Raw genomic sequence first — 27,888 nt, forward strand, 5'->3', positions numbered from 1 at the left:
ATGTATTGCTCAATGTGCTGTAAGATACGAATGCTTTCATTGGTCACCTACTATTATGTGTGTATTGTTCAATGTGCTGTAATGGTACGAATGCTTTCATTGGTCACCTACTGTTCTGTGTGTATTGTTCAATGTGTTGTAATGGTACGAATGCTTTCATTGGTCACCTACTGTTCTGTGTGTGTTGTTCAGTGTTCTGTAATGATACAAATGCTTTCATTGGCCACGCACTGTTCTGTATGTATTGTTCAATGTACTGTATTGATACGAATGCTTTCATTGGTCACGCACTGTTCTGTATGTATTGTTCGATGTGCTGTAATGATATGAATGCTTTCATTGGTCACTTACTGTTCTGTATGTATTGTTCAATGTGCTATAATTGAAAGAATGCTTTTATTGGTCACTTACTGTTCTGTATGTATTGTTCAATGTGCTATAATGGTACGAATGCTTTCATTGGTCACTTACTGTTCTGTATGTATTGTTCAATGTGCTATAATGGTACGAATGCTTTCATTGGTCACTTACTGTTCTGTATGTATTGTTCAATGCACTGTACTGGTGCAAATGCTTTCATTGGCCACGCACTGTTCTGTATGTATTGTTCAATGTACTGTAATGATACGAATGCTTTCATTGGTCACCTCTGTTCTGTATGTATTGTTCAATGTGCTATAATGGTACGAATGCTTTCATTGGTCACTTACTGTTCTGTATGTATTGTTCCATGTACTGTAATGGTACAAATGCTTTCATTGGTCACCTCTGTTCTGTATGTATTGTTTAATGTGCTATAATGGTACGAATGCTTTCATTGGTCACCTCTGTTCTGTATGTATTGTTTAATGTGCTATAATGGTACGAATGCTTTCATTGGTCACTTACTGTTCTGTATGTATTGTTCAATGTACTGTAATCGTACGAATACTTTCATTGGGCACGTACATTCCATGTTCTTTGCAGCGCTAGCCTTTGTTCAATGTGCTGTTAATATTTAGTAACTGTTTAAGCTTGGTATGTTGTAAATTGCTATTATCAGTTATATTTGACGATACTAGCTCCTCTATGTATTTTCAAAACCACGATGTTTAGACTTGCAGTATATACATACAATTTAGACAGACGTATTACTTTTGATGGGAGCAACATCGTTACAAACAATTACACTAAAACATCTAAACACGTGATCTAAGTTAGTGTATGTCGCCATTCATTTATTCTTGTCTGCCTTCTCTAGTGATCAAAACTGAAACTGAAACCATAGGCAAGTTTATTCTGGCGTTGGCGCGAAAATCCCGTGGCTTGTCAGAAACGCCATGAAGTCTGGGTCGACAACCACGTGTTCTCATTTGACTCGTTGTCACGTGATAGCATATCAGGGCGGGTCATGGAGTGTAACTTCGTAAATCACAATGTAGCCCACTTTATCGAACCATTCTCCGAAAAGAGAATATTTATTTGATATATCTTCACACTAGAGAGGTCGCCCACCATAAATCAATCACACTAATGGAACAGTTAATTGAAACCATGCTGTCATCATTTATAATGTCATACTTAAATGAGCTTTCAAGATGAAATGTACGAGCACATTAAGATTGCCTAATTTCTTCAATTGCGGGTCTTGCGTTCAATTTGTTATCCCTGTCAAGTGAACAGCTCGATTCGATTTTCGCTCGACCTGTCAGTTGTTCGAGGTACTATATGTGGGCACTTATACCAGTCAACAACATTGCGCTGTCCCGTCATTATGATTACAGATTGTGACGCACCGTTAGTCTGTATCGTAACAGCATGTAAGCACATGTTGTTTGTCACAGAGTACGGTAGGCACGCTGAGAATTCCCAGTCTGTACAAAGTCATGTAAGAATTCTCAGGGAAAAATTGACTGGAAATTCAACATCCACACTTTGTCAATTATCAGGTATTTTTCGCCGGACGAAAACTCCGTACATTGAACATCATCGTTGTCGTCATGGAACCAATCGTCCAAAAATTAAAGGCTAGGCGGCGACGCTACAAAATGATATACTTTTAATATAATAATGAAATACACATACCCACAAACTTCTTATGCGTATACATATCATTAAACTACACATGTGGGTGCATACTATTGAGTGCGCATGCGTGTACTTACCAGTATGAGAAATCAATATACGAATTTGCGTAGTTCGTTATTTATCGAATGTTTTGTGAGCTTCCGTCTGAAAATCAGTGCTCCTTAGATGGTAATTCGTGTTCCATTCTGAAGCAGAAAGAAAGCTTCTCACTGCTAATAACTACAGTGGCGCGGAATTATCACAGTGGATATATATCTATATTTCTAAATTTAATTCGCTAGGCATGAACCCAGGTATAATCCAAGGTCGGTTTCCAACTATCGAGTTGAGTGACTGACGACGGAACTTGTTGGGCGAAATCAACTCTACTTCTACCAATCATGACATGAAATAAATAGATGCTGTATGAAAAGTCTGTGTTTGAATCATCATTTTAATCGACGATTGCGCAATATGTCGTAGTATGTGAGTTTTGTTTTAATTATCTGGACATTGGTACCGATTATTTTAAGGTAGAATGGTATTTGTGATTTTGATAACAATCGCTTTCTAATATTAATTATTTCGAGAAAAAAATACCAAATTATTAACCCTTAATGATTTCTATATATAACAAAGAAGAAAAATGTTCAACAAATTTCACAATTCAAGAAATAAAACAATAATCTGCCAGTCACGATATATCATTTAGTCACCAAAAAACTCCAAGAACAACTCTGATATCTGGAAAAATGTCATTTCCATGAGAACGACCATCTAAAATATTCTTGATAAAAAAAAATATTGAATCCGTCCGCACAAATTTATTTACGCCATTATTCTAATATTTGTCTACGTCAATGCCGGATTTCCATTTATCAGCAAGCTTCTATCTATTGAAATGACCTTTATAACTGCCGATCAATGAGCCAGACATGTGCTATACGACGAAGAATGTAAATCTTCGTGTCACTGACTGAAGTTTTAAATCTATATGACCACTGATCTTATGAAACGTCACTCATCGACGCATTATTGGTGATATGCATATGACGTCATAATAAAGTGCACTGCCACGTGCCAATATAAATGAAATAAAATACACTTGTTCAGAGAACGGTTTGGTACTTGACTTAACAGGAGTAACTCAGCTTCCTGAATATGCGTTTTCTTTATAATAATGGACTTCATTATCAGCTGGCATTTTCGCAGCTTTATTTTGTGAAAAGTGTGCAAAGTTGCAATTTCGGCGCTCTTAATGTCTAAATGATAATATTGCCGTTTGGTGTGTGATCGGCGCCCACCCTACCTCACCCTAACCTACCTCGACAACAGTGACAATTGTAAAGTACACGTTTTCATGACATCGGACGTGATGGTAGGGCATGAGAAAAACACCCATACGCGTTAAATGTTTACACTATACGACAATTTGGCTTGCTTGCATGATTTCATCATGTCAAACAAATTCTGCCATGTCAGTGTAACCGATAGACCGGGATATCGCGTTCTCATGTTCGTATTACTGAGACGCCAGCCACGATCGCTGCTGGAGAAATCAACTTGGAGCGTCCCAGGCTAGTATGCCCGAGAAGAGTAATAACAAGTCTTGCGATTTAATCGTGATTTAGGAGGTATCAATTGAGTTCAGAGCCCTTGAAAACTCCTTCAAATGACCCCATATTAATGAGATTTTGTATATTTTTCCGGATGTATGTACTAAACAAGCGCAGCTGACCGGTCATTTATCTCAACGTCGTCAAGAATCAAGCCGCAGCTCTTGAAGAGTATCATGTGACTGTTAATTGAACGCATAAATGATTGGCAACGAGACGCTGTTCAGAGCCAAGCACCGTAGCTGTCGTCCTTATGGCCTGTTCCAACAACTGAGCTCCCTCCCTCCGTAAAATAAGTAACTCTGTAAGTATACACGCATAATTATCAGCCTACTTACTGAATATGTCGATTGATCATTCGGGTAATTTAATCAATGCCAAAATGCCTTCCCAAGAAATGTTAATGCAGTAAGCACATTTATATTTTTTTTTCATGTTAATTTTGGACCGAATAGCCATAATCTTTCATTAAATAAAGGAACGAGTTTTTAAATATGAATACCATTATGTGATATTTTGAACGGGGAAACACTATTTTCTAGTTCTTGTCAAAAAACTTATAACTTTTCTATTTTTTTATTGTTTTCCTAGCTCATACGTAAATAGTTTGACGTTTACATGATCACAGTGTCGCGGAACTTGGACTTAGAAATCACCTACAATTAAGTATTTGACGTTCTTTCTTATATACAAAATAATATTTTTTTTGACCTTTTAAAGTTTTCACCAGCCAGTATAAAAAAAATAAATGTTAATAATAATAATAATAATAAATTATACACAATGATTATGTATTGTCCCTAGTAAGTTGTTTACCTCCAGTTTCGTAAAGACCAATGAAACTGCGACAGCGCCATCATCGTCAATACTTTAAGAACCTACTAGTATATATGTAAGCCTGCTGTATAGCGCCCCAAGATAATTTTTATCGCCGAATCTGTCTTTCGTTTTAGTCTGTTTGTTTTGTCAAGTATTTAAAAACACATAGTGCCCTCATCGTTCACACGCTAAATAATCTGAATGGTTAGTTTATTCCCCCAATGCCTGAACGTAGATTATTTCCAAACACATATTGAACTCAACTAGAGCTCCCCCATTATACATTGATTTTGTTCTGTGACTCGATCCGATATCTGCTTCTTCTGGCCACGTGGCCATTCATCAAATCGTGATTTGACTTGAATATAGTGTCACAACTGCTCAGGTATTGTACATTATTACCATGCTCAGTCAGCAAGACAAAAACAACCAACTGACCACATGTTCAAATCGTTCACAGTCCGTATGACACTATTACGTCCACTCTCGACTGTGGGGGCGTTATTCACCGGGATAATTTGTGGAAGTTGTAAGGCGTAAACCGTCCTCCATCAACTCTCCTCCGTTGGCACCAAACCCAAGGGCACGTTAATGGAACAGGGGCGCCGTTACCCTGCCGCGTTATCGCCATATTGATAGACTGGCGTTGGTTTCATGTTGCATATGTTAATTCTCCAAAATGTGATTGTGCGCATCATGACGCTTTTCATAGAAGAAAACAGAAAATTGTAAAAACTAATGCCAAAAATGGTTCAAAGTTAATTGTCCAGTTGCACTTTAAAATAAACATTTATTCAAGTTAAGCACCTTGACAACTGACTATTACGCCGTTAAGCCTTTTCAGTTTCAGTAACGCCTCACAGAGAGCGTTCAAATTTCGTGTAAACAAACGTTGTCTTTTTTTTTACAAGCGCTGCATGCGTCGCATGGGTCCCACATCGAACATGACACGGTGTGGCGACTGAGACGCTTTCAAAATATAGATTATGTTCAAGGGTAAATAAAGAAATGGAGCCGATTTTCAAACAAAGGCCACGATAAACCAATGACGTGCTGTTGGTGCGGATGAGGACATCGACTTCTGCCATGGCCAACAAAGTAAGCAGATACCATAGTGAATGACAAGGTCGTCTTTTCTATTCACGACAAATGCAACTAGCTCGTAAGACGTCATTGATTCCACTCATATTATCATGCTGTGATAATATGAGCGCTTCATATATAAAGTGTGTGTATACAGACACCAATTTTAGCCTTAGAATGACACTCTGGGATAATTTAGGATTATTAGGTGTTTTGAGGGTTATTATGTTTTGTGGTAAATGCACGAATTTTGGAATTAGCACACCGGATATGCATGGGATTCGTTGGGACTCGTTGTGAGCAGATGCAATTCTAAATGAAAATTGGGAAACTGAAAAGATCGCCAACATTCGTCAGTCGCGCTGAAAATTGTTGAAACAGTGAAAGACGAAATTCACGAATTTTGCGCGCATTCAAACATATTATATAACACCCCAAAAAAACTTCCTGTTCCAAAACACGTTTTATAAACTGAAAAGGCATCTTCGAGTACAACGTTAATGTTACAATGCAACGATGTTAATTTAGCATGACTGTCTATAGTTGAATAGTTGTAAGAGTCCTCAGAGATGGTACTCGGTGGCACAAAAATCGCGAGTCTATATACATTATTCTTGTTTTGTTTTCAGTTGAATGTTCGCGTTATAACAATAATTTGTTTTAAATATATATATCTGTATGGTATACATCGTCACCGTCACTGATTTACAGTGCGTGTAGGGAATTAATTATTGCTTGGAAAGTCAATTTAATCCCTGGTTTGGAAAATGAACTACTCCCCGATGAACCGAAATTTAAAACATACTTATCCGATCACATATATTCACGTACTAATTTCTCCGAACGATTCATTAAATGAAGTAAGTGTCGATGATTAAAATACAAACATATCAAATGTAAACCAAACAATCTTTAATATCACTTGGGAGGATGTGTATCAAAGTTATTGGCGGTGAACTTGAAACTGAGCGGATTTTTCTAACGCCGGCTGCACCATGGGGGTGAAAAATAACAAATTCTGAAAATATTCACCGGCAGTCGTCTGGAATAAAAACACGATCACGTATTAAATATAAATGATTAGAAATTAAAACAATTATTTTTATGAAATTAATGTAAAGATCGTGTTTAATAAAATTGTCCTGACGAAACTAATGATTTGTTGGAATGTAATGGTAGTATAAATAAATAAATAAATAAATAAATAAATAAATAAATAAATAAATAAATAAATAAATAAATAAATAAATAAATAAATAAATAAATAAATAAATAAATAAATAAATAAATAAATAAATAAATAAATAAATAAATAAATAAATAAATAAATAAATAAATAAATAAATAAATAAATAAATAAATAAATAAATAAATAAATAAATAAATAAATAAATAAATAAATAAACGATCATCATTTTTATAACATTCATACTCAGCAAAAACGAGTCGGCAAAACATGATTTAGGCAAGTCCTCGTTCATCTAACTTCAACTAATATATTTCAAGTTGTTGGAGGTAAAAGCCAATCTAATTGCCAAGTTCAAGTTTTTTTTTTCAATGGACCTCGCAATGTTTGGGTACGTGTCATTTTTTCCCACGGTGTGAGTTTTCTGTTTTCCATTGCAATATTTTCCCATAGACTACTTACGATAAGCTGAATGCTCCCTATCTTTATATGACGTTATTTCGATGGCCGTACTTCAGACTCTAAGCACCATGCCTGTAAAAAACCCTGATAACAAATTGCGTTAAGGCCCACAAAAACACGGTGAGCGTGACTAGATCTTGCAAAGTGGAGACTAAATGAGTGGGGATCAAGTGATACGGGTAAAGGCAAATATATAAATTATTAGGTTAATTTATGACCAGTAACGGGCAGCTTTCCCATACATCCTCGACATAACATCATGATGCGGACTGTACCCCCCAGTGAAAGACTCATCACGCAAAACACGTGTTTTAGATTTGGGTGTGGTATGATTTTGCGTGTAAAAAGTTTTTACTCGGTATAACATTGAATTTTAAACTTTACCATTAACGTGTGTCCAACACAATTTAAATCATTCGCGACAGGGAATCCCCTTGAATCACGTCACGGCGAGTAGCGTGCCACTAATCAGAACCATTCGTCGATGTACTAGACTATGTAAGATGATTTTTTTTAATATGATGTCACTGTAAATTTAATGAACGAATAAGTTTGGTAATCGTTGCTGATATACCATTCTTGAAACTGAAAATAGTTTCATTACTTTATCTTTCGTTATTCCCGACCACCCATGCTGGTTTGGTATATCGCGACTTACTAGGAGTCAACCACTTTAGACAGTCTACCAATGCCTCGGGCGTACAATTACCAATTTCGTTATATTTAATTTACACCTTAAATGATGATGATGATCAGGAAAAAATAATAATTTCCCTGCAACTAACAACTAACACAAAAATGTATTTTTTCTAACCACAGCTAAGTGACCTTTAACCTAGGGCAAGTGCTACGTCAAACAGCAAGCGATCGATCGTAGTTCAAACTTTGATTGCCACCCCACCGGCTTTGTGTACAAACACACGAAGCGTAGAAGTGACCAGTGATCAGTTTGTTTGCATGGTGGGAGTAATTTGAAAGCACTTTAGCTCTGCCATTGGTCCCCCCGATCTGCATCTTTTCAGGGCAACCCATCGGCGCCATGTGGACGTAATCACATCTTGCAAAATACCAGCCTGCACTTAAGAGGCAGTCGATAGGCGACCAGGACACTGTATTTGTTACCGTATAGTTTAAATATAAGCCGGAATCTAACAAGGCCTTGAAAACATCACAAATTCTTGGTGTTTAGACTCCCATGTAGATATGCACAGCGTGGAAGACAAGTTCGTAACAGAAATGATCCCCATGCACGTGTCTGTCTCGATATAATACCGTATTTTGCTAACTGTGTGAAATGATAGCCAACCGCGGGTAGTGTGGAGGTGAAGAAAATCAGAGTGAGGTACTAATTGAGAAGAATTTCGTTCAATGAAAATATATCCTAAAAGAATATTACAAAAAAAAATTACATGTGGGTTGATTCTGTTAAGCATGTACCTTTGCTAAATATGGTTCAGCCGAAATATTATAGAAATCGGTTGCTATGACAATGTCTCCCCACAAGACACTTTCTCAGTACAACATCAACGTTGTCATATGAAATCTTACATGTAATAACTCATTGAAGGCAATTTTGTTTAACATTTCGTGTTTGATCATAACCAGGTACATAAGCGATGGTCTGGGTGTTGGTCACTGGTGTTTCGGTTAATATCAACTTGACAAAACATAAGTAACAACTATAATCATCATCAATATTAGAGTAATCGATTTCATATGTTTCATTTCCATTTTTTTTTTATTTTACAAAATTTCCATCGCCATGACGATAGCGCGTTGTAAACAAAACCAATATATTTATAAATCAATATTTGGGAATCCGAATCTAGCTAACTTTTCATGTGAAATAAAACAGATTGTTGAATGAAGTGACTAAACGTGAAGAAGGGAAAGCAGACCACTCAACCGAGTTAAAAACATTTGTATGGTAACCGCTGGCGGAGGGAATGCCAGAATGATATGACATACTTGATGCGATGACGAGACTTTTAAGTTGAAGTTGTTGAGAAAAAGTGCTCGCCAAGTGGAAAAATTAGTTAGAGCGCTGTAATAGTAATATGTAAGTCAAGTACCGATCCTTCCAATAAAATACACACGTGGATGGAATAAGGGAGGATTGGTAACGAAGAAAACAAAACATATTTTGTTTTTAATTATACGGATGAAGAATTATCCTTAACTTCGATGGGATATTTCTTGATTGTTTGGGAAATTATAATTTGTGATATTGACGTTCGATATATTTGCATTTTATTAGCATTGTGGCAATTACACATTTTATTTCTGTTTCTTGCTCATTGGAGCTTAAGACGAATTAATGTGAATACCGCTATCAATAGATACACCGGATATATTTCCCTACTAGTTTGACTTAAGTCGATATATATATATATATATATATTAAACACGATGTGTGTGATCCTTAACATGATGAACTGATGGCAAATTCACCGTGTGAGTTTGCGGGCTCAAATTAAAAATTCATTCAGATACAAGTGATTTTGATTTCGAGACTGTGCAGGCTGTGGTCGTATTCATTTTGGTAACCCAAATCGCTCTTCGCCAGTTTATAAGCGATGAATGTAACGCGAAGCTTCTCAAAAAAAAATCTGAAAACCACTTTGAAACGTAAAGAGTTCGGTTCATTCTAGTGTGAGTTTATGGAGAAGGCAATAAAATGCCGTTGCTATTTGTGATTGACAACTGTTCATATGTCAATCTGTGTGGTCGAATAGAGTAATCAACTTCGTGTCGGACATTACATGTATATTAGTTATTAATTCCGTGGCTTTAAGATCAGCTCAGTCCCGGTGGAGAACAGTCAATGCTTTTAGCGGAGAAGGCGGGCATTTTCACCGCAGAATCCAAGCGAATTTTCTCCCAGTGTTGTGTCTAACACTGTCCAAATATTTGTTTTATGTGATACACTCAATCAGGGCTACTCTTTCAAAAACAACTTTCACTCGGCGAGTTTGTAGGAAAGATGGCAACATAATCCAACCTTTGTTTAGAGCTGCCGGTGAGATTGAGACCTAAGGCGACTGGGTCCATAATAATGAGAAAATATCTTAATTCTCCGTTGAGGAAAACAACCATGGCTGAATACTGATCGAAAGGGTTCTTTGACCAGAGTCAGAATTGCTGTATACCACGAGAATGCTACAATGCTTTGATTTTAGTTCAAACTATGTTGCGAATGCATATTAAGAGACTTAAACTAATTCGGGAAGTTTTTTTGCGTGGTACATTTTCCCGATCAGACAATATATTCTACGCTTTGGCTGATCCTAGATGTAACTGACTTTTCACGACAATTGGCAAATTGTTTTCCTGCCCAATAACAACGGTGATTTTTTTTTGGTTTCAAAACATAGTATTGAAGTTATGCAAGGTGCGCTTAAAAGCTTGATGTATGTCTTGTTGCAGGAAATATTTTACTAAAATCTTACATCCGGGTATTATCCAGAGAACCTTATATTCTATGACGTTTCATTGCACACAACTGCATCCATGTCAAAAATTACAAAAAAAATCATCTGAGATATAAACCACATGTTTATTGGTAGCGCTATTAATAACTACGAATGGGACCCTGTGTGGAAGCAATGAAAGACGTTGCGAAAATAGTACGTTCGATATATTACAGAACATCATTACGACCGAAAAAGACAAATAAATACACACTTCAGTCTCTTTAGCTGGCAGAGTGCGTAATAGAGGGGGGTCAGTGTCCCAGGCGATTGATGAGAAACAGGAGAAATGGCCACTCTAATCCTAAAGGTATGCGGTTATAGTAGTTAAAATAAATAATACGTGTGGGTCCTTTATGCAAAACAAGTTTTCTTACGTCACAAGATGTCATAGTTACAAGTTATGTATAAATGTAGGTTTTAGTTGACCACCAAGGGAATTTTAGAGTTTATCTACAGCAGATAAACTCGGATGAAAATTTACGTTTAAATGCGCAGAATAATTAAACACTCGCGGATCATGTATTATTTTAGCCGAAGTGCTTTAAGGAGAAGACGCAAGTGTATTTCTAGGTACATTGTAGAGTATTTTACATTTTATCATGGCTCGGCCGAAGTACAATTAAGCTGAAAAAAATGTGAGCTGGGAAGCCAATCGAACCTAGGACATGGAAAGAAAACACGGAAGTGAATATTTCCTTATCATATTTGTTCTTGCCGCTTTCACGTGTACAGCTTTTTAAATAATTTCACGTGATCACCGGTCGGTGTAGTCAAATTTACAGTTCCTTTTTAAAGTACAGAAACAACGATATGTGTAAAAAAAAAATGTTTACATTTGAGATTTATACTAGTAGTTTACAGTAAAAAATAATGCCCATTGACACTCACATACTAGTACGTTAAACCTCTTGGTGTATTTAATACTGCATTACATTTTATTCCGAAATACTTGTAGTTTGTTTCTGGTTTCACTATATTTTGTCAAACAAGTGTATTTGCGGTCTACCCTGCTATTATCGGGTTATTGATGTTCTGCACCGAAAATCGTTGTTTAAACCCCAATTCAGTAAGCAATCACCCAATGATAACATGTAATACATTTATGTAAATTATTAAAGCTCGAGACCAGAGGAATATTAGACAAAAACAAAATATGTATTTATAATAGTTAACATTGATATCAGCAAACTAGTGGACAATTGTTGGTCATTGTAAGACTTATTCGGGTATTTTTTTAAATCTACTCTTTAATGCTGATTTGCTTGGTTCTCACATTCACTCTTTCTACACTCACAACGGGATCTATGTTTTTTACAAACATTTAACATGGTTCATGTTTTCCGTGTACACATTTTATAAACATTGTCGCCAACAGATTGAACAGGAGTATAACGCACACTAGTACTAAAGGTGAACTATATATCTAGGTTGAAGAAGAAGAAAAAAAACACCGTCATACAAACTTATTTACGTAATTTTCCGTCATTATATATGCGCCAGAATGAATGACGAGTTAAGATGCAACGAACAATCAACAAAGATAATTAAGAACATGGTAAAATGAAGCTGCAAAGCTAGTTGATTTTCAACAATATGTAGTGATTTTTATTTCAATATCTGAAAAAAATAACTAAAAACAGAAGTGCATTTTTTTGCACTATAATTATATGGCATAGTGGTTAGAGGCCAAGTTGAGGTAAAGTTCGGTTAAATGCATGCACGGGTATAGTTATCGGTTGAATACCCGTCATTGAATTGTTTAAGTGCATTGTTCTGTCATGACCACGTGGCAAATTGGAAATATGAGCCACGATTGAAGCTGACACGAAAACAACAACCACTCTAAAAGTAACTTGTTACATTTCATGTTGAGATATCCTGTCTGACGCCAGGCGTTATCGGTGTACGGACTGCAGAGCTCTCGAACAACATACAAGCGAGACACACGGAGAGAAAAACACATATGCGACTGTTGAATATATTTTAAGACTGATATTGTCAACAGGTGAGTCAAAAGGGAGGGGACTAACAAACAACATAAACATAAATATCAAGCCTAGACAGCAGTGGCGAATTTCAGCTGCAACAATAATAACATCAACGACAACAATTACAACAACAACAACTGCAGCAGGACAACACAAACATCAATAATTTAAAACTTGTTGATCATTATCTATTGTACGATCATCTTAATGTCTTGCCGCCATGTTGCATCCTTGCCTGCGTCGCGTGGTCGTTAATAACTTCTTGTTTTGTTTTTTACGTTATATTAAAACTTGCGATGTATAAACTGCCTGTTAAAATATTGCAGACGCCAAAGTGAACGAATATCTTGCTTGTTGTTGTAAACGAGAGATGCGTTAAACAGACAATACTATTCAAAGACGCAATGTATCTATTAAACACCGCACCGAGTTGATTACGTTAGCACATCCTCAATTTCACGCCGAAGTATATAACCATGACAACCTGAATGTAGTCATATATGTAGCTATTTTCGCGTGATTAAGTCATTAGTATTTACTTCACAGATAGCGATGTCACAATACATATTTATTTACATACCAAATTCCTATAAGAGCAGCACCATAGACAGACTAGCCTCAAAAGTCGTCATGTCAAGGTAGACCCTGATTTATTCCCCCCAAAAATAAAGAGTTCAGCCGTTCTGCATGTGTATTTAGAATATAATCACAATGTCACATGACATCCACGCTGGAAATGAACATTAGGAAAGTGACAAGCCTCATGTGGATGTCAAATTTCCAAATGAAATGGAGGAAACAGCTAATACCGACATAACGCGGAGGTCAGGAAACGCGGAGGAAGGCGCAATTTCCCCCGTTCGTGCTGACTACATGCGAATACACTTTCCTGCGCCAGTTGTTTTCAAACTCGGCGAGTCGGTTACAACATCTCCTATTGTCGATTTTATTATGTTACTTTTACAGTTCATTTAGCCGCCTATTAAGCAACGAAAAAGGTTTTCGTCTTTTGTGCTGAGTAATAATATTGTACAGAAACGGGCATTATTTATTCGGGCTCTAACGACATCGTGCCACCGATCGTACATTTGCAGCTCGCGCGCTCTTGAACTTTGGGGAACGATTTTTACACAAGAGTGTACTATTTTTTTTTCACGCGCAAAATTGAGCGAAAACAAATATTGGAAATCAAGTTTAAAGTGTTGATGTACACACCGCCATGGCATAAAGCTTTATAACTCGTACGTTTGCCGAATCTAACTAATACTTTTTACCATCTGGGTATAACCACGAAACATACCGCCATTACCACATTCCGTTTAATATATGTGAGTAAGATGACAGTTGTATGATTTATAGCAAAGTAACACGAAGTATTGACGTAACCATTTATTTGCGCCACGCGGGCAATCTAACTATTGGTGTCAGTCACTTTAATATGACATATTTCATCGCCACCCGACTCCACTATCGTAGATCCCAGCAATCACATTTGGTAAGTGAACAGTAATTAAAAAAATGCGAAGAAAATCACGCACTTGTTTTATTTGAGTGGAAAGAGAATATATGTATATTTTCAAACATGACGACCACTTTGAATGAATTATATTTGACGAGTGTTTAATAAAAGACACAACGAATATTATTATTCACATTCACCGTGCCAGTATGTCATTAGTGCAACTGTTTATATATTCGTATACACATGTTAGTGAAAAGTTTTCAGGTAAACAGTATTTAATACATTACGTTAGCATTTCAGTTATTAATATCCACCTACTAAAAAATTGGTCCATATCCGCGATAATGCCCGCAGGCCTGACTGATGTATCCCACCCACGGTGACCCCGTTTTCGAGAATTTTCTCATAATCTCAAAAGTCAACAAATTTATATAATTTTAACCACATTGTTACGATTTTTGGCGACCGTTTTGACATTGTTATCAGTTAAAAGTAAGATTTAATTTGAATTGTTGAGATATTCTTTGTAAATGTCAATTTGTGTGAGATATTATACGATTTCTCCATTCTGCGGTTCGTAATAAAATATTTGATTCATATTAGCTCAAATAAACAACCAGTTGGCGAGTTTTATGTTCAAATATTTAAAAACCACATACATGTACATTCATGCAAATTGTGGTATTCACCAAGGCGCCGTTGATTTTGACTAATGTGACGGAACTAAATCCTGATTTGACATATAAAATTCGTTTTTTTTTTTCATGAAAAATGAATTTCAATCTATTATTGGTTTGACCCGAGATCGTAACTAAATTTGTTTTATTTCACGGCGGAATGTTACCTTCCAGTGAACTCGGAGATCATGTTGATTTGCGAGTTTTGTTGAAAGCCATGCAGGCCATCAAAATAGTTGACGCCAATAAACAATTATGTCCATGCATTTCCAATTGCTTTGAAATATCTTTACAATTTATCTAACATTTGTACTTTTTTTTTACTAAATTTGAAATTCAGGAGTCATTATTATAGGTTTAGTATGTACACGTCAACAGAAACAACTTGTATCCACGCGAGATGTTATAGCGCAGTGACGGCGGCACAAAATTGTGCATGCAGGGGCGAGATCTGCTCACCAACCCGGGGCATGATGCTCCCCCTTAAAAAAATGAAATATAGACTCTGAAACGCTATTTCCTGCATTTTTAGGGGCAACTTTTGCTTGACACAAAGGGTTTCAGCTTGATTTTGGAGGGGCGAAGCCTCCCAACATTTTTTTCGTCGCCTCCTGTGTCGCCGCCACTGTAGCGAGATATCGTCAGTAAACGCAACGGGAAAATAACAAAAGTGTGTTCACAGTCTCAGTCTATTGTGCGGTTTTATCCACCGTGGCATGATAACGATGGGTGTATTGAGCAATGGACTGAATATAACAACTATTATATTTAATTATCTATTTACAAGGATTACAAGTTCACTCACAAAAAACACGTTGCTGCCCGTGACGAAAGAACAATTACTATAACGTAGTGGGGCATAATGTGCTCAAAACATCGAACGAGCTGTGTTAACTGTCATTAGTATTGACGTCTCCCGCCCATCTTCAATTACACCTTGTTTATATTAATCGCATCTGAGTATGTATAAATTATATATTAGGAGATGCTCTAATGATAGCAATCCGGCACTTCGGTGGATGGTATATTATCTGACAATCGGCACGTCATTTTAATGAATTTCCAGTGAGAATAAGTAATGGATTCTCGTAGTTTGCTTACCGGACAAATGTTGTATTTTTATAGTATTGTTTATACCTCGGTCATTACAAGTTGCTACACTAAATGCTATCAAAACAATAAAAATGGACAAACTATTCATCTGTTTGTCCTTAAATTAATTAAATTACAGTCTCTGCGTGTACACCCACAACGTGGTGTTTACGGGTCGAACGCTGAATTGAACTTGGTTATGACGAACGGCCAGTCTTTCGTTATTTTGCCAAAAAAATCACGATCGAGCCGTAATTACGTTCTTCGTATGCACTACGGCATGACAACGCATTTTAATGTTTGTCGTTTTATAAATTAAATTGAAGTCTCTGCGTGTACACTCACAATCTGGTGTATACGCGACGACCGCTGAATTAAACTTGGTTAAGATTAACGAACAATCTATCGTTATTTGGCAAATAAAGAACAATCGAGCCGCAAACGACGTTCTTCATGCTCACTACGGAGTGACAACGTATTTTAATGTAATATGTCATTCTATTTTCGCACATATATCGGTCTTGACATTTCAGCGCTATGATATATCCGTTATTGTCGCGATCGGGGACGATTGCAGGACTCGACACACAGAGAGCGCCGCCGCGGATTGCAGAAGGTATAACTCATCTGAAAAGAATGTCAATCAAAATAAATTTAATGAAATGAAAAGGGCTTTCTATGACAGTCTCACCAGGGTAGGCAATCTCCCACATGCCGGCGGTTTGTAACCTTAGTTTGCAATTTAATTTCATCGAATGCCGTGGCTAGTCAGTGATCACAGCGCTGGAGATGACATCGATGATCAGTTAGTGTAGCCTATATACAGCAATTATTGCCGAGTACTGTACGTCTACATGCACCACCTACTAGACAAATGCAATTAAATCACGCCGAGATTTCTTTCAATTAACATTAAAGAACACTTGAAGGCAGGAGGAGGAAGATTACTGCCCACTGCAAAGCAATTTGCCGGATAAAGACACCACATGCATTCGTTCGATTAAAGCATTTACTATTCATGTCTGGTGAGTCAGTAGAAACACATACTTGGATGACAATTACAAATGACGAAATACTTCGTCAAGTTGCAGCTGTCACGGCGCTTAGAGAGGACAGTTGGAATATACCCGGATGTGACAGACTGTATAAAGCCAGTACTGCCGAGCCGCAGATAAATCGCCTTACGAATTCACTAAACGACGACAAACTCGATAACTCGATAATAATTTTTGAGAAAGTTTGTCATCAATTGGACAGTAATGTGTATTTGTTTATTATATACTATATTGGAACTGTAGTTTCATGGTAACTCGAAACAACATTCTCAGTTTTATATAGTATTACACCTTGAGAAAAATGTCCAAAATACTATTAAAACACTGTTTGTTGGATAGAACACAGGAAAGAATTCAGAATAACAAACATACCCCATCAGTAATGATACACGTTTTTTTTTTCGCTCTGTATCAGCGTGGTCAATTTGTGATATGGCATAATACCTCTACGACAGCCTGAACAAACAGCAAACGCGTTCTGATACCGGTCCAAGGGCCGCCGTTTAATATAGCAATCATTTTCCCGAGAAACAAATAAGCAAAGCCAACATATCTATATTGACCAGAAAGACAATTTATTGCAAATTGGACAGATTCTTGGTATGTTCAATAATTATGGATAACCAGTTACTGTAACACAGAATGAGTCGTGAAATGTTGCAGGTGTAGTTTATTTTAGCACGGTTCGTTCATGTGTCTCGGTAGTTATAGTTATGAGAATAGCAAAACAATAAAGTGAACGTGTTGAAATATAAACTGCATCACTTAATGCAATTGTTATTACAAGTGATATGTTAATTGTTTACTTTGATAATCCAACAATGACGTATGCAATTAATTATTAATAACACAATTAGAGCAATTAGAGTTATTATGTTTAGGGGCCCTTCAAATTAACAACACCCAAAGCGTGTGACGTTTTACTTATTCAACTGTTTAACTGATTAATTCATTAATTAATTTATTAGATTAACAGTAACTCGCTTTCAGGTAAAGTAATTACATGACTAGCCATGTGCCAGTGAGGATACAGATGATTGGTTGTGGCAAATAATTTCACCGGACATTTGAGACACGTGTTAAGTGACATGAGTATAATATAGCCTTTTTGAATTTTCTCAGTGTTCACAAAATGGCCGCAATTTTTTGGCCGCAATAATGAGACGTATGTAGTAAAATCATAATACGCAATTAACAAAAAGCTTTGGAACATTTCTTAATGAGTTAGGATTTTCTGAATTTCTTAACATTGGTTGATTTTCAGGTTTAAGTGTCACGTGATAGCCCGAATACGTCATAAAATAATTTTGCTCATCCGATTTCGTGCTTATTCGTATTGTAACCACTTACAGCTATTCGCGTCGCCATGACTTGGCACTGTCACTAAATTCTTGATTTAATATACCGGAAATACAGCGCATTGTGGGCATGTATACGAGACGATGACGGTACGCCGTTAACCACAATCGAGTATCACGTGACAAGAAATCCACATTATTAATATTGACAAACAATGGAAATTGTACCTATAATAATGTCAATGTGGTCATAATGTTTTATAAAGATTACTGTATTATATCAGAGGTACATTACTTGGGGTTTGCAACTGCGGTGACATGATACCAAGATCCCGTTACAATCTCGCTCTCGCATAAGCGTTCCAACTCAGAAAAATGCGAATGCGAATGCGCATGCCCAAGGTAACTAGGATACTGGGATGTCCAGGTGGATAAAAATAGCTGCTCACGATATGACGGATTACGATAACTATATTTTCTGTACATTTTCGATATATTACATTTTTTCACTATGAATGTGGTAATACATAAACGATCACTCACAAATTAATTTGCAAATAGTGTTGTTTTCCCGTGTTTAATTTACATAAATTGCATAAATAATACCCCCGTTTGAATTAGTGCAAGTATGTTTTCCACGTTCCAATAATCTTGTATTTTTGGCAGAAAGGCATGGCAAATATTTAGTTTCAATATACGTTTAGTTGCATTAATAGTTTCAAATATGCTAGTAATAATTTTAACAAAAAAGTATTTTTTTTCAGTGTGTGTTTGGACAATTGTGATATTTCTGAAAATGTGGCGTGATCATTTCGCATAGTTCAGTTGTTGGACTAGTTGGACTACTGGGATATCATAAAACACGTGACATTGTTGTATATGTCCCAATCTTTAATGTACGGTATAATGATTTCTTTAAAACACATTGACATAACTCGTTGCTCCAGCCAATAATAGTCAACATTCGATTCATCGCTCCTAACAACGAACACCAGCAGTTTCATTAAAACATGACTCTGGATGCGAGTCAGTTTGTACTAGCACTTCCCGATCTGTAATTGTTGTATATATTTTTAAAGTAGTTGAACGACTTGTTGATTCAGGTTCATTATGTCGATTTCTGCATGGATGAATTCTGATTTTGCTGTTTTGGGGAAAAAATGAACATTATCATACGGACCGTACTGCCTCGTACTCCATTGATTTTATGCGTCCATAAAATGTACCGGAGTTATTTCTATTCAACTTCTGGTAAAAGTGTTTAATGTAAGTAATACTCGAACTAACTTTACCTCCGCGGTACCAAAATGAGTGAGCACATGGTAATATATCATGTAACGTAGCATATATTATGTATGATAATAGGACCATTTTTTGGAAAATGAAATTTCGTCGACAGTCTGTCTGGGTTCTTTTTTCTTACATATGTGTGTTTACAAGCGTCATTTTGTTTCAGTATTACGTCGCGCGGGTTACAAACATTACATATATGTAGCCCACGCTTTTTTAATGGAAACTAAGATATATCATAAACTGTGTATGTACGTACACATTGTAATGTTCTCCTAGCGCTTTCAGTGTCGCGGACCACCGATAAAAAAAGTTCATCGGTGGTCATGTTGCGACAGGGAAAAAACTAAAATAAAACAAAAACAAAATTACACATATGTTTTCAGTAAATGCAACTGACTCAGTGTAATATTACTGGGACGATGCTGAGGCAAGTTATTATCGTGAACTTGGACTCTACATTAGGAAAAAAAAACGCCAAAATATTGTCTGTCAGAAATACCCCCCGAACCGTGAAACTTTGCCGAAAGCTGCAAACAAAGTAAGAGGTTAGCTAAAATGTTTAATATGAGACAAGTATTTGTTGTCTCAATTAATTATTACCTTACGGGGGCAGTGACGTTCACAGTTGCACGCGTCATCGCTGGAATCGACCCGTTCACGTCCACACGTCACGATATACGTGGCTTCGGAGCAAGCAATTAGGACTGGCGTCAGGCTCTTTGTGATACGCGTTTGTTTTCTGATAGATATTTTTACAAAAGGGAAATTGAAGTGTCTGTGGGGTATCCAATTTCCCCCATGTCACGGTAAGAAACTCAGACGAAAGGTTTCTTTCATAAAGCCACTCCACAAATGTGCTTAAATAAATAGAGTTGATCGAAAATAATGATGTCGTACTACCAAAAACAATTTACTGTGTTAATAGGAATAATCGATGGTTTGACCTAATTATAATCATATTTATCAAAAAAAAAGGACAATACCACCTTGAACTGCCACCTGCCATGTTTCCATTAATAATATTATCAGTCGGCGTCATAGCAGTTAAAAAAATAACAATGAAAAACATACCAATAACACAGAAAATGTCCAATCTGCTTAGCTCTAGCGCTTGACATGCATTAACCTTCTGTATAAGGCTATTTCCAAGCACTTCTTGAGCCAGTTAAGTACCATCCATTCCATAATTGAATTCTTTTATGGGACTATTAGATGCAGTGTTCAGGCTACTGTAGTGACTAGAGGTATACCACTAAACAGGGCTACAATGCATAAGACCAGGGAACAAACACGGTCCAGACATAATGATATTAACACTTGTGGTATGTTTTCTGTGTTGGTTCTATATTGAGTGGTCCCGACTTGGATTCATCGCAGTGATTCGGTCCTTGTCCGATTGTGCGTGCTACGTACACCAGAAACGATACACGCCGGGCCATATTGCCTACTAAGAGTACTGGTGCATGACTGAATATGACGCTGTGCTATACCTGGCGCTTCGCTTCCATCGTCAACTCGTCTTTCAGATTTCCTGCGGCTGCCTAATCTATAGGCAGCCGACTGGCGTCGAGTCATAATGTGTCTAAAGTATCGGGTGGACAACATTCCAGCTACACCTTGACTCGTACACACGGTAAGGTGTTTGTGTAGCGGAATTCTCCACTGCAGACACAGAGTCTCCACTCGACGTTCGGGATCATTTGCGGACCCGTCCCACAGTCGGCATTGGCGATTTGCATATTTGGCGTATTGACTACTAAGGTTTACCTACCTATAGTGGCTCGATGCGGACCATTTAAAATTCAGGAGGTTGTGAGACGTGGTCGTGTTCCGTTTGCTTTATAATAGACCCGTCTTCTTGAAACGTCGAGAATAACATAATTACTTACACCATCGCCTCCTCCTTGCCTCTCTATAATTCCCTTTCAACCCAAACGAGACAACGAGTGGGTCGTTCAAGACGTTACCTACCTATTCCACTCCAAGGTGTTTCTGATTCACCTAATTGAGTTTCATTTCCATCATAATCACAGTAATCGACTGCATAAAGTGTTCTGATAACGCAAAGTAAAGACATGAACCATCGTCTGGAAAAGCCAATAACTGCACATATTCTCGCCGGCGTTATAAAACACTCAAAATATATGGGAATGGTTATTTAATATCGAAAGTCTATACCTTCGGAGACCAGCTTCACAAAACCTCGCCCACTATATTTGTACAAATATTTTAAAAGACCTTCTGACATATTTGGCCGACTAAATCTTTAAAAGTCCGTGGCGCCGTCTCAACTATGAATGAAAGTTTGACTTTTTTGTGGTATCCAGAACATACAATGGTGTTGTTGGCAGGTGGTACATGTCCGTTTCATATCAGAAATGTACTTTTAATAATCGACATTTAACGATTCCGATCCTTGCAAGAACACTTCATTCTCCACTTCAGAGTTAATTCGTCTACTACCACCGACACTTATCCCCATTTATCAAAGTTTTCCAACATTTAGCATGCAACATAAGTGTATACTCCAAGTATATCATTGCCAGCGAGGTGACTCTCTGGCAAAAAAAACACACACACTCGCACCGTGCTAACAACACTGGCATCGCGATTACTTAATTAGATGACCGCAAATTGCCCCGGCCTGAGGGCGAAATATGAGATAAACTAGGATATAATCATAACGATTTTCGATGGTATGATTTGTAAAAACGAACTGATGTGATTCAGTGTGTATATAGGAGTAACAACACCCTCTGGAAACACATTCTAGTGGTTGTTTCTCTCCCGACAAATGGGTTCTCCTCGGAGTTAATTTATTATGTTTGTCACATGTAAAAAGTTTCTGACGCTAAAAACGAGAGGAACAAAATCAATCATAGTTTGGAACAATTAGAGAGCGATTTTGTTCAAAGTGATTTATACAAATCAGATACTATGGAAGTTGACTTGTCGATGACAAACAATGTTCAAGAGGATGGGAACGACAATTGGAGTTTCCATTTACCTAAGTTGCAAAAGCAGATTTCATGCGATATACATCGATGTCTCAGCGTGGAACTTTAATCTCCTTAAAACTAATTTGACAATTTGGAATTTCAACCATCAGTCTTAGAACAGTGTCAAAACTCAAGTTGCTCATTGCATTTAGACTTTCACATTATATCCGTCAATAATCGAATAGGTACTTTATCGAGTGTCTTTCACTTAAATGTTTCACGTTAAAAGGGAATGATGAAGTAACAAAGAAAGCATTCCCCTGGGCTGTACGATCGGATGTCTGTGCTGCTTTTCATTTAATGGGCTACATGATAAGACGATACAAGGTGCTAGCCCAGCTAGACGAGGATTACCGCTACCCTTCACAATATCCCTTTCCGAGTGTTGTTCTAAGTGTTGAAAGCCCTGAAAAGCACTAATCAAACAAGCCACTTTATGCTGTGCATTTAGGAAAGTACTCAATAAATGACCGACTGGAGAGAGTAGAGTGGACTTAAATGACTAATATCTCCTCCGCAACATACAATGATTCTGGGACTTATTCTGGTGGAGGCTCGAAAGTTTCTCACAAGTGATTAATGGAATCGCGGATTGTCTCTCTTCCTGTTTTTTTTTCTACTCTGAAAAAAACCCGAAAAGTCTCAAAGTACACTAAACAACTACGAATGACTGGCTAGCAAAAATATTGTGAGTGATACTACAGCTGTCTGGAGCTAGTCTCCAAGTCCAACCTTCTCATAACATTTAGGTTTCAAGTTGCTTTTAAGTCTTTGAGTGCCTCCTTATCGGATAGCGGGGCAGCTCGTCGAGACCCTGTATGTGTTTCACCATTCGTCTACAAGCTTCTTTTCATTCCTATTAACGGTCACTCCCAAACACTTAACTAACCAGTGGTAGCAACGTCCTTATCGTACCCTCGTCACAGAATAGTAAACTCTAAAAGTAAATGAGTAACTCATTTAGTGTTTGATTGTTAGGACGCCTGTCAGGAAACAATCCGTCATATCCATCTTTGCCATTGCCTACACTTTCTGCAGATGCCAGTGTGTCTGTGTCGCGTTGCTGTGCAAACTTAAACACTTAAAACACACACACATACACACGAACAACTCAGAAATACATAAGGACATGCATGGGCTTCGCTATAAGTTTCGAAATTTTGTCTCAAATATACAGACACGTTCCCCTTTTTACACATTCGATATAAATACAAATAAAATTGTACTCGCAAACTTAGATATATTCCGAATATGTTAGAAAGATAGAATACGAAAAGTATAATATTTTTAAGAATACATTACGCAATTTGTTCTCAAGATAGCAGAGCACATGCTTGATTTTGGTATAAACTAACGAGTCCCGATGTGTTAGGGCATGGGTTCAGAATACGTGAGTAATTTGTTCGTGTAGTATAATACAAGTTAAACAAATTAAACAAATTAAACAAAAAAAAACTTTTCAAAATTCGGAATATTTTCTCTCGCTTCAATAAGTTCATTTTCAGTGATTAAAACTCTCGTAGTTTAAAGAATGTTGACTGAGAGAAAAAGATAGATTGTATGTTCTCAGCGTAAAAGCATTTTGACAAAGTAGACAAGGCGATGACAATTATACTTAATTATAGAAATAAAACCAAATGTTGACTTTATACTGAAGTGGGTCTATTTTTTTCAACGATGTTCCCAGCCCATACAATACTGTGTTGGATGGGTATCGAATGAACTCGTTAGCACGCAACTGTTAGATGTGCTCGCTACGTTCAGTCCTGCGGTGGCCTAAACATCATTTACTTAAGCAAATGGAGGGATCGTATGCGCTAAACAGTTGTGACAGTAAGTGGCTCCGAGCTAAGTGCATGATACCTATCGTCATTGATTGAAACGTTTATACTGTCAACACACGAAGTCTACCAATGGAAATTGGCCAATCAGGTACCGCTATTGCATAGACACAGGCACGGTGGAACCACTTGTCTTGCAGGCATTGTATAGACCCCCCATCCTATCGAGTTCAGATTTCACCCCTTGGCGCTTAGTGGTCACGCCCAGACAAGCACTAAACCGCCCCGTTACAATGTAGGAGGGAGGGCCGTCTGAGGTTATGCGATACGATTAGTCAGTGACAGACGACGGCGTATAGTAGGATCTTAAATAGGAGAACCTGTATGACAAGTTGAGCAGTTGGTTACGTTACACTACGCGTTCCACCACTAAAACTAGTAGGGGAAGCCTGCATATACTTGTTACACCCGCTGGGGTGAACACAAATATCATTATGCTAGCCACTTCTATGTCCAACAATACACCTTTTTCTGTTAAGGATATATTGAACTTAGCCGAACAACAACAACAACAGCAACAACAACAATTGCACCACGATCAGCATCATCATCATCACCACCACCAGTTGCAGCAACAAACGATGATGGAAGCATCGCATCACGATCTGAAATCACTGTGTCTGCCTCTAGAGGCAGAGATCGTAGAGTCAATGGATCTAGGGATGGCACAGACGAACCTGTATCACCATCATCACCACCCAACGCCGTTACCAGCATCCAGCAATGCAAACAACATCAATAATACGAGTATATTATCAGAACTAGGCAAATCGAGTGAGACAAGCCGGGAGGAAGTGGCTATCGAGCAAAGTGAGTGTTCCTTGAAATCCCCCTTAATGCACTATCATTAAACCACTTCAAAAGAGACTGTAAAAGTTAAGGTCGGTCAGTACGGTTTTGTTATTACAGCACAGAAGCCAAATTGGGTATAGTGTACACGACGTATAGTTATTGTCAAGACTCGTTTTCTTGTATTGTTCGTGTTCAGAAATGTATAATCACATTTGACGCCATTTAAACGATTTTCTAGGGAAATGATTTCCAATGGATATACAATTTGTTCTCCAATGTACTGCACCAATTTAGCATGTATCGGTGATCCGACAAATCGGAAACTTCTAAAGAGACTTGTTTTCCTAACACTAAAGTGTATTTGAGTGCTGTGTGTAAAGTACACAGTTAAAGTACACTGAATTTTAGCTTCTGTATGAACAGTAATACGTGAATCGAGTTCGAATCATTTTTCCAATCAGGGCCCCGAGGAAGTGTGCATGATGAACGAACACCTTTTACATTGCATTTAATTGATTAGAAGTTCATTGAACCGTTCGACCAGCAAATCTAGCTTGGATTAATCTTAACCCATGAAGTCCCCCACAAAAACAAAATCAGTTGGTATTCATATGCCGTCATAACGGTTTTATGATTGCCGTCTCTCGTTTTACTTTTTTATGTGAAATGCGTGCCGTTCAAAAAAGTTTACATTCTGTTCTGGTTATACCGTGTCCTGTAATTCAATATTTTAATATTTTGATATTGACAACTTTCTAATTTTACCTTCTCTTTTTTGTTTTTGCTTTAACAGGTTCGTCGACAAGTACTCAAACTGTGAAGAGTGTTGAGAAAAAACCCAAAGACGACGATCGCGCATCACAGCAAAAAAATAGACAGAGGCGTAAACCTCGTGTTCTGTTTTCCCAAGCCCAGGTCTTTGAACTTGAACGTCGGTTTAAGCAGCAACGATATTTATCAGCGCCAGAACGAGAACACTTGGCGAACATGCTGAAACTAACTTCGACGCAAGTGAAGATATGGTTTCAGAATCGCCGATACAAATGTAAACGACAGCGGCAGGACAAAACACTAGAATTGGCCACACAGCCGGCACCTCGGCGCGTGGCGGTACCGGTGTTAGTACGGGACGGCAAACCTTGCCTCGGTAGCCCACCTCCTCCGTACAGCTATAACAACAACTACAACAGTGCTTGCACTTACTCGAACTATCCAAGTTGTAGCAACATGAACGTGAACCCTTACACGCCGTACACCTACAGCAATACATCGTACACGCTTCCAAACGTCAACGTTCAACCGACTTCGTACTCAATGCAACCTCAGCCTGTACACCAGGGCGTTCGGGCTTGGTGACATACAACCAACCACCCGGAGACCACCTAGTAGTTTATGCGTTGTACTGATCCTCTACAGATGCGAGTCTTGTGTAAATAGTCTTAATATCCTACCGTGTCGGCGCTGATGGACAGTTTCCTCGAATTCATTCCAAACACCAATCAGGCAACCCTTATATCCCTCTCGATATTGTAGGCCGACCAACTTGTAGTGTGCTGAAACTGATAGAATGACTCGCATTACAATTTTCAAGACAACTTTCAATGTAATATTTTAATAGTTTTGAACATGGTTTAATCTATGATAGTATTATGATACTGCTGCGTCGCAACAACTAGCCCCCTTCGTGATCATCATGATCATCGTATTTAACATTGCTATCGTCACGTGCAACGAAGGATTTGGAGAAGTACGGACAGATACCAAGACGATGGGGAAAACAAATTGATGAAAATTAACGAGAATCAGTACTCACCCAGGACCAGGTTGTACATTTCGTTTCTTTTTATTGGGTGATTAACTTTTTTGACTGACAAATACAAATTACCAGTTTATTAACAAAAGCTGTAGCGATAGATTCGTTATGCCAATTTTAAAGTTCGCAAATAAATTTTTACGCAGATTCAAGTGGAAACAATGACAAAACGATATAGCCCGTCAGTTTGCGACCATATATAGTATGTAGTCTAGTATTTTATATGCCTCTGAAATGTTTTTTTTTAGTATTAAACTTCAAATTGTTAAACAGTGTATTTTAAACTATTTATAAATAAGTAATAAAGGATAGATTTAAATAATAGGTTAACACGAACCATTCGCCTCCGTCTCGGTACTTATTTTAATGATATTTAATGTTTTTGGTCGAATCATTCCGACTACTCCAAGCATTGGTGATTCTCGGTTTTGGGACTGAAACATAAATATAAAAAAAACGTGCGATGTGAAATTGTTTCATTTTGACACAGTTTTATATAATATAAATAAAATCGGCCAAAAAATTACATTAGTTCGTTTTTTTAATTTCTGAATTCCGATTGGTCCAGAAACGTTGCCAAAGACTTCACTCTCTGGTAACTAAGGTAACATTTGTACAACTCAATTTGATTTGTAAAATGTTTGTTTGGTGACTTGTTGTATGGGTTCATAGCATGGGGTGATGACACATTCAATATTTGGGTTGTTTTAATGCGTTATAGTGTATTCTATATGGCCGTTAAGTTTCCCTATTGACAAGGTAACAAAGGTGCGCAGTATGTATTTTAACCATCTTACTGCATCTAGTGTGAAAACAATAAAACGCTCAGAAACAGAACTCAGACCCGATGAACAAAAAAAAAATACTACCGAAAGGGCATTTATAGAGCTTTA

At 37.4% G+C, this 27,888-nt stretch overlaps 1 protein-coding gene and 1 long non-coding RNA gene across 4 annotated transcripts; one reads left to right on the top strand and one right to left on the bottom strand.

The window, feature by feature from the left end:
• Positions 1-6,454: 6,454 nt before the first annotated feature.
• LOC144350262 (uncharacterized) lies at positions 6,455-7,286 on the bottom strand. Its single transcript, XR_013420195.1, has 2 exons — positions 7,213-7,286; positions 6,455-6,606 (listed from the first exon to the last, which is right to left on the bottom strand). It is a non-coding gene; the product is annotated as an uncharacterized LOC144350262 (long non-coding RNA).
• A 5,269-nt stretch (positions 7,287-12,555) lies between these two features.
• Positions 12,556-27,331, top strand: NK2-3/5 (NK2-3/5 transcription factor). 3 transcript variants are annotated; one of them, XM_006815397.3, is made up of 3 exons: positions 12,556-12,690; positions 24,870-25,200; positions 25,976-27,331. In XM_006815397.3, exons 2-3 carry the CDS (start codon positions 24,972-24,974, stop codon positions 26,536-26,538), a joined length of 792 nt encoding a protein of 263 aa, XP_006815460.1. In that variant the 5' UTR covers positions 12,556-12,690; positions 24,870-24,971; the 3' UTR covers positions 26,539-27,331.
• The last annotated feature ends 557 nt before the right edge of the window (positions 27,332-27,888 follow it).

This window comes from Saccoglossus kowalevskii, chromosome 10, assembly GCF_978046115.1.
Source record: "Saccoglossus kowalevskii chromosome 10, keSacKowa6.1, whole genome shotgun sequence".
Taxonomy (NCBI): domain Eukaryota; kingdom Metazoa; phylum Hemichordata; class Enteropneusta; family Harrimaniidae; genus Saccoglossus; species Saccoglossus kowalevskii.